The 14,719-nt window shown below is 39.6% G+C and overlaps 1 protein-coding gene across 1 annotated transcript in view; it reads right to left on the reverse strand.

The window, feature by feature from the left end:
* The window catches only part of LOC118408375, a 72,677-nt gene that overhangs the window by 7,676 nt on the left and 50,282 nt on the right, over positions 1-14,719 (reverse strand). Inside the window, exons 5-6 of the mRNA XM_035809139.1 lie at positions 404-499; positions 90-221 (exon numbers count right to left, since the gene is read on the reverse strand). Of these exons, the coding sequence (XP_035665032.1) occupies positions 90-221; positions 404-499 (228 nt within the window). The remainder of the gene's footprint in view (positions 1-89; positions 222-403; positions 500-14,719) is intronic.

A 14,719-nucleotide genomic window follows, 5' to 3' on the forward strand; every position in this document is an offset into this window, starting at 1 on the left:
ATTATCTCACCATATACACCTCGGGGCGGGGCATTAACCCTTAACTAACCTTAGATCTGCAGAGTGATTAATAGGTTTGTTATATTCACCAGAATTCGAAGATCTGCTGCTGTCATCTTCCTCAGACATGGGCTCTCCCTCCATGTTGCCATGACTACCATCTGATGCCAACGCTGACGTTTGGCTATCGTGTGATGATCTGTCATTGGAACTGTCCTCACCTGGGATCAAGACCAAAATATGCAGTCGATATTACTACCATCTGATTCCAGTGTGGGTTCCACATAGTATTACACATTGTCATATTTTACCACTTCACATTAGGCATATATTGTATCAAACTCCAAACCTTGCAATGCATATTTTAAAGTTGTATTGTTAACCACTGCGCTAAAACACTTACCATCAGCCCTGCCTGTATCTATATCGCCATCTGGCTTCCCTTTTGCGGCCTCCAAATCTGCTTCTGTCAAAAACAGCTGACCAGAATCTGCTGCGTCTACATATAAAGAACAAAGCGTCAGGTGTGGTGAAATAAAAACCTTGGAAAGAAAAAAGACATTGGCCAATCATCTAGTTCTACTACAAAACATACCGGACTGGTCATTTTAACAAGAGAAGGACTGTTAATTACAATTACCTGCGACTTCGTGTATCCCAGCATCCCTCAGGGCCTGCACCAGCTGTTCCAGCGTGACGTCAGCAAGGTTCCTCTCCATCCAATCACAGATCAGCTGGTGCGGACGGAGGGAGGGGGGCAGTCTGACTGTCAGGTCCCGGATGTAGTCAGTGTTGAAGCCGAGAGATGAAGCCAGCCTCTCCCACATGGAACTCAGATGGTCAGCAATGGCGGCAAACTGTCTGTCTAGTTCTGTAAATCATGCATAACAGGTGTATATATGACCATTGTTCACAGGCTGGGAATGCTTAGATAACTGATATCAATTTTGAAAAATATAATAACATTATAGTTTATCATTATTTTGGGTGCATTTTAATTATAACTACTGCGTTTATTACTTTGTTTCGAATATATCGTCTATATACTATACAAACAGCTACTATCGATGAAACTGTCCTAATATACCATTTTTGTTCGATTCAAATTAGACATGACTATATACCTGATTCCTCCTTCACTTCCAGTCCATCAGTGTCCGTTTCTGTATCATAGAATAGAGAAGTTAAAATAGCTAAGTTTAATATCAAATATAAGTTGTCAAATATACAAATTACAAATGCAGGAATGTCATCAGACAAGACAAACTAGTATTATGTCAAAATGTCAATGTTCTGAAGCACATTTTATAGCTGCAAAGCTCATCCTGAGATCATCAAAATGATTTCTATACACTGATTACCTGATTTTGCTGTTCCCATCATGCAGCAGGACGCCACCTGTTCAGCTGGCTCCTGCTTCACCTGGATGACGTCATCACCACCCGACACCTGCCGCCCACCTGTGCCATCACCATGGTAACCAGAAGGCGTGTCGTCACCATGGTTACTACTGCCTGGTGCAGGAGGACCCTGTCCTGAATGTTCCCGAGATGGACCAGGATGTGGGGCACCTCTGTCTGTTGTGCCACTCGGGTCTGGGGAGAGTCAAAGGAGTCGTGTCATTGCACATGATTTCAAGCATTTTTACGTATCCAATAATCTTATATAACCATACATATGTAACGAGTATTTGTTCACTCTGCTTTTTGTGTAGAAGGTAAGGAATATCAGAAAGCTCCACATATTATTGCAGAAAAAACGCATTAAGTGCTTTTTTTTATATTTCTCCTTTTTAAAGTTTAAAATTGCTACAGTTACTGTCTACTCAATTCTAAAATCAAACAGGGTCCATTGTCCTTTTTGAAAATCCTTTAAAGTTATACAAATGATATCATATTAAAAGATGACATTGGAAGATTATCTACGACATACCCTGGTCTGAGAAGTCTCCGTCCTCTGTAGCAGAGTCCAAGACTCGGACATGTATGTACAAGTCTGCTCCTCCCTCTGCTGCCCTAATGTCGTCTGTGATCAGTTCCCGGGTCAGGGTGTCGGATAGGCTCCCGTCCCTACAGCCTTGCCAAAATGTGTTGTAGCAGCCGACATCGGGGAAGTCAAGATGGCAGAGGACACACCCCAGCTCTGCTTTTCTAAGAGCAGCCTCAAATCTTTCAAAGCAGTCCACCAATTTATGCAATGTAGATCTGTCATCTTTATCAAAGAGGTTACTTTTCCAGATTTCAGAGCCAACTTCAGCAACTTTGTCATCAACACGGTTCCTAATTTCCAATTTTACCTGATCTGACAATTTGGCCCTTTTTTTCTCCTCAGTTTTGATAACAATAGCGGTGAACGACTCCAAGTCTTGAACAGTTTTAGCAAATTCGTCCAAATTTATGTAAGCCTTATCATCAAAGGCTTCTTCACACATTTTAACAATGGAATGATAAATACTGTCTTTATCTTCAGTGTTATTTTCCATCTTTGTATTTACCGCTTTTGGGGGAGGCTTTCTCAAGCTAGTGGACTCTGTGGGGAAACATAAAGAATGCCTGTTAAACAAATGTTTAATTTTAAACCGTCTATGCCAAATACTTTTTAGATCTTCTAAAATGCAATGAACTTTGACCTACATTAGTGATGGTCACATTCATTCAAAAAACTAACTATACTAGTAAATTTTCAACCTTTATCTAAGTACATGTAACTACACAGGCCTGGTCGGAATGCCGCTTGCTTTTAATTGGGGGTTACATTTGCCTTATTACATAAAGTGACATGTCCCCAATACATTTCAATAAATTACACCAAACCAAACCAAATACCTGGATGTTTGATACACATATATTTCATGAGTGAACTGAACTGAGTGGCGTACTGCTACCTTGGAAAGACCTGGCGTTTTCGTCCGAGTCAGACTTCATTCTTTTCCCCAATACTGTGTTTTTAGCTTGAACTAAAGGACTATTCTTCTTTTTTCTTTTCCTGTGTCTTTCTTGCTTGATGCTTGCTTGTTGTGGTACAGGAACTGCTGCAGAATATAAATGATACCAGTGAATAACATAGTAACATAACAGGTTCCAAAAGTCCTGTGCACCGTTGTGGATTACGTCATAGGCAATTGCTTAGGGACATATCGATATGCTTCCACCCCATACACCAAAATGAAGGGCACAACAATGCAGTAGATGATTTAACGTTACAATGATCAGATAAAAGAAAGAATTGTTTTCCAATATTTTCAACTACCGCACCTTTGTTAGGCTCGGGTTCTTCCCCACTTGTTGAACTCGATGATTCATGGTGTTGACTTGACCATGACGATGTCGAGTTTGTCTCACAGCCATTGCCATCCCACCCATTCAGATATGGTGTTCCGTCACCGCTTACTCCTCTTCCCTGCACCATTGTGCCATTTGATTCTGTGGAGAGAAAAAAATAAGACAATCGTTGGGGGCATTTATCCTTTCCTAAAATTTCCCATATTGTCTTTAACATGTTTGATGTCATAGTTACTGTCTAATCATACCGATACACCCCACAACTTACAGAATTGTTCAAAGTATGTATTTATACATATTGAGCATGAAAAGCTTATTACTTACCAGCACATGGTACATGGTTAGACTGTTTTGATTCCTGTTTTAAATGAACCGAACAGCCGCATGGATCTTGGGTCTTCCTCTTCTTATGAGGGTGCCCTGGTACAAGATAGGGAGCATCATTTAAAAAAACAACACAAGGACACTTTTTAATTGAGATATCATATGACATGAAATGGTTGCACATGCGTCCAGTTGCATTGGTTTGGAAATCTTTCTAAATATGCTTAATTTTTAACAACAGTGATAGATATATTATGTTATGTCTTTCAATAATTCCTACAAAGAGTATGGTGGGAAAAGCGAGCAAAATACCTTTCAATTGAAGGTTGTGTTTCGGAATGCATGCAGGCTCCTCTGTGCTGAGCCCATTGGTAGTGACGCCTTGACCTTTGTATCTGTCAAGCTCGTCTGATGGTAGAAATAGCAAAATTGGGTTCACTCTCATTTCCCTTCTGACTTCAGAAAGTAGCAAATACAAGTGATGCTGAACAATTACATTCGTAGCCATTTGGATAAATAAGCACGAGGTTAGTGTACAAAGGTACTAGTTAACTTATTGATGTCTTGACTTGTCATCAACGCTTAAAAACAGCGGTAGAAGTTTGAGACTTCTACATCTCACTTTGCCCACCTGCAGTGTGCTGAAACCCTCCCCTCCTGAGAGCTTGTGCCAGCTTGACCCTACAGGCCTTCCTGAAGCGCCTGTCCCTCCACAGCTCCAGGGCCTGGAACGCCTGGTGCTCGGGGCTGCTGGGATGTTGGAGTTGGATGTTCACCACGTCTTGCGCTGTCAGGCCCAGCTGCTCTACTGCAAACTTTAACCAGGAAGGTGCGATTTCTCTGGCAACCAGCTGTAGGCAACTGTTGTCCAACCCCTGTCCTGGACCTAAACAGAAATATATCAAATCGATCAGCACTCTATATGATTGAACAATTTGCAGCTTACATGACAAACCCTTTCATTTAAACAGTTGAACAGTATTTATTGAAATGACAATAGAGTCTATCAATGAAACAAGAGACTAACGACAGACTTACCAACATGAGGATCATTTCCCATCGAAGTTGACTCTTCTGATGAATCTTCTCTGTTGGGATGCTCTCTTTTCCTTTTTCTCTTTCTTTTCTTCCTGTTTTTCGTGCCTAAGACAAGAGACGAGCCAACGACTAATAAGTAATCATAATACTCTTACTTCTTTATTTACTTACTTTTACCTGTCGTTAAGGTTTCAAGGTTGGTTAGATTGGCATTTTGACTTTCCAATGTTTTCTCATTAATGAATTAAGAAAAAAATGGAACTGCAACGAATATTGATAGATGGGCATGAAAGAATTGTAAAGAATTCAAGTAATAGATTAACGGCTAATCACATTACGTTTGTGAAGATTAGTCATCCAGGATAATATGATACAAGTACACAAATGTTAAGAAGTATTCTTTATTTGTTCGGTAAGATTTGTATACTTTTATTTTTAATTTACTGTTGAAAAATAGCGGACGCTGTTTGAAACGTCTGATTAAAATCTGGTATATCCAGTAGTATCGACTGATTCAACTATGGTTAATCACATTATTCCATTTGGCTACACATATGAGAATAAATAAATAAACACACCTTCTAAGCTCTCTGCTATCCACCGTTCTTCAATACCAATGAGAGCCTCCTTCAGAGCCTGTAGAGTAGCGTCACTTCCCTTCCTGTTCCTCCACCTGTGTAGCATCTCCCTGCACCTGCGGTCTTGGTCAAGCTTCAATGTCTCAATTACATTTATTTCGTTCCTATTGAACCCCAGTTTCCGGGCCAGGTCATCCCACTTGTGACTGACTTCGGCGATGACTTTGTCGAAACATTGCTGCACGTCGACTTGAATGTAAAACGGATTAAGTCTCTCATAAATCGATAGCTGAATACGTATATGACATCAAGGTTTGACATCTAGGTATACAACATCTGCATAAAGATTGGATGAGTGAATATTCATAATTGCAGGGTAACATTGTCATGAAAAAATGTCATGTTCATATAAATTCGGGTAATAATTGTTGTTATGGAAAAATCACGTTTTGTTCATGTCTGCATTGGCAAGTAAAGGTGTTTGCACACGTTTTGCAACCCCATCAATGTTACAAGAAAAATCAATAAAGATCAGTGAATCAAAAATTTACCAGCAGCACTGCGCATGCCCTGCCCTTCCTCCGCCATGGTGACCTTGCTGGTCCCACGGTGTCAAGGTTCAATGGACAAAACTTTCTGAAACATGAAATATTTTCATTATAAGCACATGTCATAACCTACTTTATCATTTGGGTATCAGTATAAGCATTATGTAACGAGACTAAGTTTTAAAGTTAAATACACTCTTCGTAAGGCTTAATTGAATTTAAAAAATCATGTATCAAACGCCAATGACACAAAGACATGCTAGCATGCTTTATACACTACCAAATAAACTTTTGACCCTCCGACGGGCTTAAAGGGATACATGTGCCAAATAGTTTATCTTGTTTGCAAACAGGAATCCGGAGACCACAAAGGTCGATGTACAGCAAACAATTAATGGCGACATCAACAAACAAAACAAAAGCAACGGCCTTATCATTGAAGGTATGGCAGAATAAAGCCTGTTATAACTTTTTAGCATTGAAAATAATTACTTCTTCTTCAAAATACAGATATTTCCTCACCATACGTTAGCTATAAATTGACAGATGGACTGAGCGATTGTGCAGTTATTACAGTCAGTTCTAAATGATCTGATCCGTCACCTTTAACCACCCCCAACTGCATGCCAGACGATCGATAATTCAAGTGAATTATTATGCAAACATAGATACCCCTTCCCAATATTACATCAACATTCAAATACAATCCTTCAAGCCAAGCCCAAGCAAGTATAACATTACTACATCACCCATGATTAGCAACTTGCAAAGAAACAATCCTTACGGTAAAGTAAAAACATGGGACTGACGTCATTTAGAACTACCCGGATCATACAGGGAATTGCAGAATGAATCTTTTCTTACTATGACACACTCCGATTTTTTTTCACGATGAATTCATTAATTTTCAATCCGCATGCTGCACATTAAGTTTTACCAGTTCTAAATAGTTTATACCCTAGTAACGCCAGGAGCTGCATCGATATTCTTAAGGCTTCAGGTGAACCCTTACGCAAACAACTTGGATTGAGGGCAGCGGCGTTCGCATGGGACTACAGCCCCCCCTCTTGTTCAAATAATTTGTGTTTGCATAAAAAGTTGCTGCTGTGATTGTAAACCTGCACAATCCAGCATCCTCGGCTGCAAAACTGCTTTTTATTTCGTGCCAGTCTTCCATAAACCAGTCTACCAAAAACAAACCTGCAAACAGATCCCAGGATAGATATTACATTCTTGCATTTCACACAGTCCTCGACTAGTCGGCTTTAATGACAGAGCTCAATTCATCATATCGATACAGCCACGGCATTACATTTTATGAAGAAGGTGTCATTTAGAAATGCCCGGATGTGGAGACCTGTAGACAGGAGCTTTCCTCACTATCCTTTGAGATTGCGATTAAGTTTTTTCTTCAATTTACAGCGATAAAGTGACCGGTTTACTGATTAGTCGATTACAAATGCACTTTTGGCTAGTTCTAAATAACCTAATCTAATCTAATGTAATCTATTCCATAACGTTTGATCACCCATAGCTGCATGCCAAACTATTGACAATTCAAGCGAATTGTGCAAACAAAAATACGCGTCCCTCCCAACATTCAATTGTAACCCTGCAAGCAGAGTTTGAACAAATATTACATTGCTGCAACTATCATAATCATTAACTCCATAGGCACAATCCTAAAATCTACAGGTAACTGATAGTGGTGCCGTGAAAATGAATTTTTACATGATTTAATGACGTCCTTTAGAAATACAGAGATGTAGAGAATTGCAGAATTTTCTTTTTGGAAATACGTTTACGAAATACCAACTTCTAACGATGGATTCTCTAATTGTTTGATCTGATTGTACACACAGTTTTGTCAGTTCTAAATAATCTAATCCATAACCTCTGACCACCAAAAGCTGCATAACTACTTCAAGTGAGTACACCCATAAACCCCCCCCCCTCCCTTCATGTTCAAAACAATCCTGCATGTAGAGGACGTGCCGAGCAAATATTACATTTCTGAAACTCCCACAATCCTGGACTCCACAAGGTAAACTAATGATAACGGCACAGTCTACATGTTATGGAGATGACGTCATTCAAATGCCCGGATGTGGGGAATCCCCTTCTTACAGGTAAGCGGTGCGAAACTTTCCCAGAACATTATGCCATATGCCACCTTGCCACAATGTCTACTTTTTTCCCAATCCAAGCTGAATTAAAAAAGACAAATTCTGTACAAAATGTGCCATCGACAGATGAAAAAATATTTCTTTTATGTTCACAGCCCTGTTATGACTGTCTTCATACAAGGGAGCTTACAGGGGAGCTTTTTTCTCTGTATCAATCAAGAAGTTTCTTATCGTAAGTAAAGCAAAGATACTTACCTATTCATATCTCCCCATTACAAAGATCTAAAACTATAGGCTTTAAGTATTGAAATTCTTCTCGTAAGCTGACTACATGCTAATTACACCAATGCATTTTGCCACAAGTTAATGGAGTAGACTGCAAGATCTACGCATATACATGTTATCGATAAGTCAAGTCGCTATAAAATACAATGTGGATCCCTATCCATAACTGTTACTGTACACAAACGCTTAATATGTTATCATTATGAAATTTCGCCCCCCTCCCCACCCTTCACGACAGGTGTAGTTAAAATGCTTCAATCTCCCTTACAAAGTAGAGATGTTTGTAGACCAGGGATATCTTATGATCTAAATAAACTATTACAGTCATCATTTGCCCAGAAAGACCTGATTTATATGGAAGAAAAGACGACTTACCTGAAGGAAACTTTTATTTCCTGTTGGAACGCAGGCTGGCTAGGCGGGTACTAAGGTCAACATCAAGTAAAAAAAACGCAGTTCTTAAAGTCTCATGGCCACAACATTACTACATATGCACCAACTGATGCCTGCAAACTTAAGTAGACTTACTAAACAGGGATTTTGTACATTGAAGTCCGTTTATCTGTAACAAAAGACGCGAAGAAACGGCGTAAAGGCAAAAGTCTGTGTTAGAATGGCGTCATTGGAAATCACCCCGACTAGGACTTTGGTCAGTCACCTGCCTCAAGTAAACATTAGAAAGTGCCGCCCTCCCACTCACTCACGTACGACACACAGGCCACACGAACTATAAATAAATCGTAGAGTGGTGTTGCCCCTGAAAAGATTTGAACATTGAACATAGCCAGAGGTAGTGTTACTCAGGTAGGAGGGCAGGGCACCTTACAAATACATACTGGTTAAAGACAGCATTATATTAAGTCGTACGTTGTTTAACAGTAGACAATTTAGCAAATCAATATGAGAATAATTACTAGAGTTCAACGAACCCATCTCTTCGCCAAATAATCATGCCTTTATTTAAGACTTTAAGGTCTTATTCATGTATTACTAAATAGCAAATGACTGCATGAACTGTGTTCCTCACAAACACACAAACATTACCAAAACCAGACTGTGACCTGACAGATGACCTGGTAGCATCCCTGGTCAATCAGAATTTCATGCTTGTCAATTTAGACTTTCTCCCCAGTGTAAGGGCGTCCTCCAGCAAACCATCTGTATAACAGCTGTGTCCATAGATATAGGTCAAAATGAGATATATAGAGCACAGTTTATTTCTGTTAATAAGTTTTGCTGCAGTACCTTAGGAAGCCGCTAGGGGGCCCACTATCATAATTTATCTTCGTTTTCCTGACCCCTACCCACCTACCAAATATCATCAGGATTTTTTCAAGGCTTCTCGAGTTATGCATTCCACAAACAAAAGGACGCACACACTCGGCCCGCTACCGTCCTAACGAAAAATGCTACGTCAACTATTTTCAAACACAACCTTCCTTTCCGCAGCCGCTACTTAAATACTAAATATCATGAAAATCCATACACAGCTTCTTGAGTTATATGCTGTTGGCATGGATTTATGAACTTTCCTCATTAATTATGCAAATTAGCTACTGATTTGCATAATTGGTATTACATTGTATAAGTCATCACTCATTCTATCTACATACCGAAAATCCTGATGATCTGTTTACACGTTCTCAAGTTATCCTCGTCCAAAGTTTGAACGGAAATCGGTGCCTGCAGTTCCCCAAAAAGCCGCTAGGGGGTCCAAACTCACAGCACTTACTTTCTGTTTCAAGGGCTATCTACCACTCAAAAATCATGACCACAGCATGTCCAGAACACGAAGTGCCAAAATTAAAAGTTTTGCTGCAGTACCTTAGGCAGCCACTAGGGTGCCAATTATCGAACTTGACCTTTGTTTTCCTAACCCCAATCTTCCTAACAAATATAATCAGGATCCATTCAAGGGTTCTCGAGTTATCTTGCATACAGACAAACGCACTTACATACAAATCCCGCTACAGCACCATAGGTAAGAGCCAGGTAAACCATTTTCGCACTTGACCTTCCTCTCCAAAACCGCTACACACCTACCAAGTTTCGTGAAAATCGCCCAGCTAGATTTTGACTTATGCTGCCAAAAACAAACCGCAAAAAACATACCAAGCTCGCTGCAGTACCGTAGGAGAACGCCAGGTAAACCGTTGTCAAACTTGGCATTCCTTTCGACAACTGCTACACACCTACCAAAAATCACAAAGTTCCATCCACAATTTCTCGAGTTATATGCTGTTGACCTACATACAGACCCAAGTCAGCAATCTCATACTCTTCTTGGCGAAGAGAATGAAACTCAAATCCATGCGATTTCGAATTCAGCCAGCAGCCAGACGGTCTCAAATTTTACCGATGAATCCTAACAATATCTTTTTTCATAAAGGTCCCCAAAACCATCGAGGGTGAACTCTTATGAAATCTATCCTGTGTTAGCCACATGGTACCTAAAGCTTTTCAACGATTGATAAGGAACGTGTTCAGAAGCACACGATGCATGGTAGTATGGCCGATATTACTTATATTCCGGTGTTTCAAATATTATGTTTTTTTAAATCTATTTTCTCTAAGATAAGGACAATGCACTCAAGGGACTAATTTATTTCAACATTGGTTTTATGGTAAGAATCGTTGTCAGGGCACAAGATGCGTTGGTGCCTGATATGTTATGATATGTTTCAAATATTATGTTTGTTTTTAATTATTTGCCCCAAGATAAGGACAATATGGCAAGGCACTCAAGTGAAAAACTTTGAAATCCAGTGTACCGCTTCGCAGACTTGAAACAGAAAGTACCCCGTCACAATCATTCACCGATGTGACCTTGCGAAGTACTATGGTAAAATATTTCTATGGTACCGCTACATCAAAAAATAGTTTACACAAGACATCACATATGAAATACATTTTCCCAACAGAATAACTACATATAAATGCATTACCTAACAGTCATATCGAACTGAATACACCATGATGATGTGGCTACCGTATCATCTAGCCTCTACCAGGCTCCGTATCATCCACCGTTGCACTGTTTAGTAACCTAAACACCTTACAGCATTTTGAAAGGAAATTGATTCTGTTGGTTGATAAACGGACATAAACACCATTGCAGTTGTTTAGATTCTGCTTCTATGATACATTACCTTTGAAATTATGATACAACCGCTTTTTATAAAACGATAATTGTGGACCGATTTCAGTGTTAAAAAGTACAAAGAAAAGCAAATATGACTAAATGTATCCTTAAAGTACTCAGAACAGACAAGACTTGATGCAAACACGAATGTAGGCGGCGCTTCGAAGGATGTGAGGAGAGCTCCACCCCCGCACTTATACATCGGTCCTTTCTGTACCAACGCGCGTTGTGAAAACTCTTACAAGTAATTCTACATGCACGGGAAGATTTTCAGACCGGTTTGTGCGATTGTTCACTTTCTTTAAGTGTAATGCCTGGAATATTCTCGCGTTTTAGAAGGTAAGAGTACATACCCTATGAGAGCCTAATCTGCAGTACCGTTCCCGGCCGTATCATGAAAAGTGGCGAAGGAGACCGTCAAATTGCCAAATTTTTGTCTTTTCGGGAATGGGGAAATGGCGAAAGACTCGCAAAGGGGTTTGAAGTTTTGAGGCTTATTTACCTTGAACTTGAAACTTTGACAATTTTGAACCACTTATAACAATATCTTAACACATTTCGCTGAAAACATAACTGGATGTTTGTTAATATATTATACGTTTGTCTCGCAATTCACCAATAAAAGTGTATGCGTGTACATTTCCTGTAGATTGTCGTTTTCGAAATAGTGGCCATATCATGATTTCAATCGTAATATATGAAATATGTATATGTTAACGTAATAATGTTTATATGTCTGTTTATCGATGAATATAATCAATTCCCTTTCAAAATGCTGTAAGGTGTTTGGGGTAACTAACCTGTGCAAAGGTGGGTGTAATGGTAACTATATTGTCATAATTTATTCATTTTTGGATTTTTCCGAAATTTCATTTTCTCACTTCAGCTATATGATACCAATGAAAAAGCCAGACTAGTCCATTAATAAAATCGCACACGCACATGTCGTTACAAAAATATTTATTTTCATTCCTGTACAAAACATACACACTATGGTAATTAAGCGAATATGTACATTTAATCTAATAGATCTTTAACTACATGTACAATGTAACATAAAATATGTACAGTATATATACAACACAAGAGATAGATCTAAAAGAACTGTCTCTTATAGAATGTATGTATCTTTGACAGAATCACAATTTGATAAGTTCCTTTCGAAGTCACGAAGAACGCTCTTATCGCGAATAACAAAGTTATGCTTTACGTTAACATCACACGGATTATACTATACATTTATAATAACAACGGTGGTAATGAAGGAATGTATGCAATTCAATGATCTTGAACTAAACATTGTTATGTGCATTTTATATACAGTAATAGATACAAATAAACATACATTCTGTTACAGTATGATTCAGCTCTGACAAATTACAAATCTAGAACTCTGACAAAGTTACAAATGTTGCTGTGTTTTCTACTTAACATGGATGGCATTAACATCCGTGTCCAAAGCAAATTGAAGATGAATTTCGCTTTGTCATGATGTGCAGTAGGTACAATGTTTCACGTAATGAGTTATTCACATTCCTCGAATTAAATACAACAGATTTTAAGAGACTCAATGCTACAGGCAGATTTGATTATATATTCAGATGTAACAACTCCCACAATGCTAAAATAGGTAAATATATAAAAGACTGCTTTGTCATAAGAAAAAATGCCGAAATTCATAATTAGCCCCACTCAATTGTAATACAATATTTAGGCTAGCTCTTATTGTTCTAGAAATTAGGATATCAATTTCATTCTATATTCATAATCTGCATATATACTATGTTTGATACTTGTTTTAGTAATTAGGATGATAAGTGTGCTTCTTCTTTTTTTCTTGCCTGTGATACATTGTACGGTGTACGATCGTTGCGCAATAAAGTTCTTCTTCTTCTATCTACAAAGAGATTTACAAGGAACTTGTCACCAGTAGACTTAGCGCAAAGATAAGCTTGTTGGAGATGGGGACTGAGTTGGAAAAAGCTAAATGAATTGGGCATAACAATACACGGCAATTATCTACAGTGTCAAACCCCTTCAGAAGAGTACTTGTTCCGGGTTTCCCTACGTAATGTGATATATTTATGAAGAGGAAGGAATGCAACGAAAAATATGTACATTTGTCTCCCTTTATTTGGGGAAATATAGGTGTACTCAATCCCTGATTATCAATCACCGTTCACGCGTCTTTTATGTGCAGATGATGTATAGGAGACGCTTGATGTTTGGATGACTTCCAGACTATTTGTGTCTTGAAGTTGATATTACTCAAGGTCATTCAGTGTCAAAAGTAAGGAATGCTTTAACTTGGTTCCATGTCAGGAGCCACCAAGGTGCGTGATGCCTACCGTTATTGGTCAGTAGTGAAGATAACTTTTATGATGGATGTCAGCTGTATTGTTTATATCATTATGGGGAACACACGGAACACGAGCTGTCAGGAGAGAGAGACAACCTAAAGTTGCATCAGCTGCGGATTGTTTGATCGTCGACCTTTGTGATCAAAACCCGCAGCTGTCCGACCTGTACGCGTATTAAACCTGTGTCCCTTCTCAACTCCCGCCACTGCTGTTCCTCCCTCCGTACATCCTCCCCACCTGATTCCACAGCCACGCCCACATCAGCCTGGCTGCCGTCATACAGGAGTGTGTAACCACTGTAAGCCTTTCCCTTCATGGTTCTCACAAAATCTCTGACCCCTTCAGCACTGAACCTGTTACCATCCTGGTCGACTCTCTTTACATCTGTCCTAACCTTCAGCCATGCAGCTATGGTGGGGAGGGACTCGTCACGGATGGAATTGTGTTCAATATCTACACGTGTCAGGAAGGGAAGGTTGATGAAGGCAGCTGTCAGTTCTCCAACATCAGACAATTTGTTATATTTAAGGTCCACCTTCTTCAGGTTCTGACATGCGCCAAGACCTTCAGCAAGACCAGGTACTGCCTCATCACTAATGGCATTGTAACTGAGATCTATCTCCTCCAAGTTGGGGAGGGGAGGTAAGAAGTCTCCCCTGTCAGAAAACTTGTTATGGCTAAGGTTCACCTTCTTCAGTTTCTGACATGAACCTAGACATTCAGCAAGACCCGACACTGCCTCATCACTAATGGCATTGTGGCTGAGATCTATCTCCTCCAATAGAGACAGGTTTTTAAGCATCTGAGTTAAGAGTCTTATCATGTTGTCCGATGACCAGTCCTGCAGCTTCAGCTTCAGCTTCTTTAACCGATGTCCATGCAGCTGGTTGATGTGTTCAGCCTCCTCCTCCCCCTGACAGCTGACACAAAGCGCTAACTCCTGCAGGTTGGGCAGCTGTGGGAGGAACTGCAGTAGAAGGTGAACTGCACTAACGGGTAGTGGAGGAACTTTCCGCCCAAAGAACTCTCCGGAATTG

This window comes from Branchiostoma floridae, unplaced genomic scaffold (assembly GCF_000003815.2).
Source record: "Branchiostoma floridae strain S238N-H82 unplaced genomic scaffold, Bfl_VNyyK Sc7u5tJ_1578, whole genome shotgun sequence".
NCBI classification, from domain to species: domain Eukaryota; kingdom Metazoa; phylum Chordata; class Leptocardii; order Amphioxiformes; family Branchiostomatidae; genus Branchiostoma; species Branchiostoma floridae.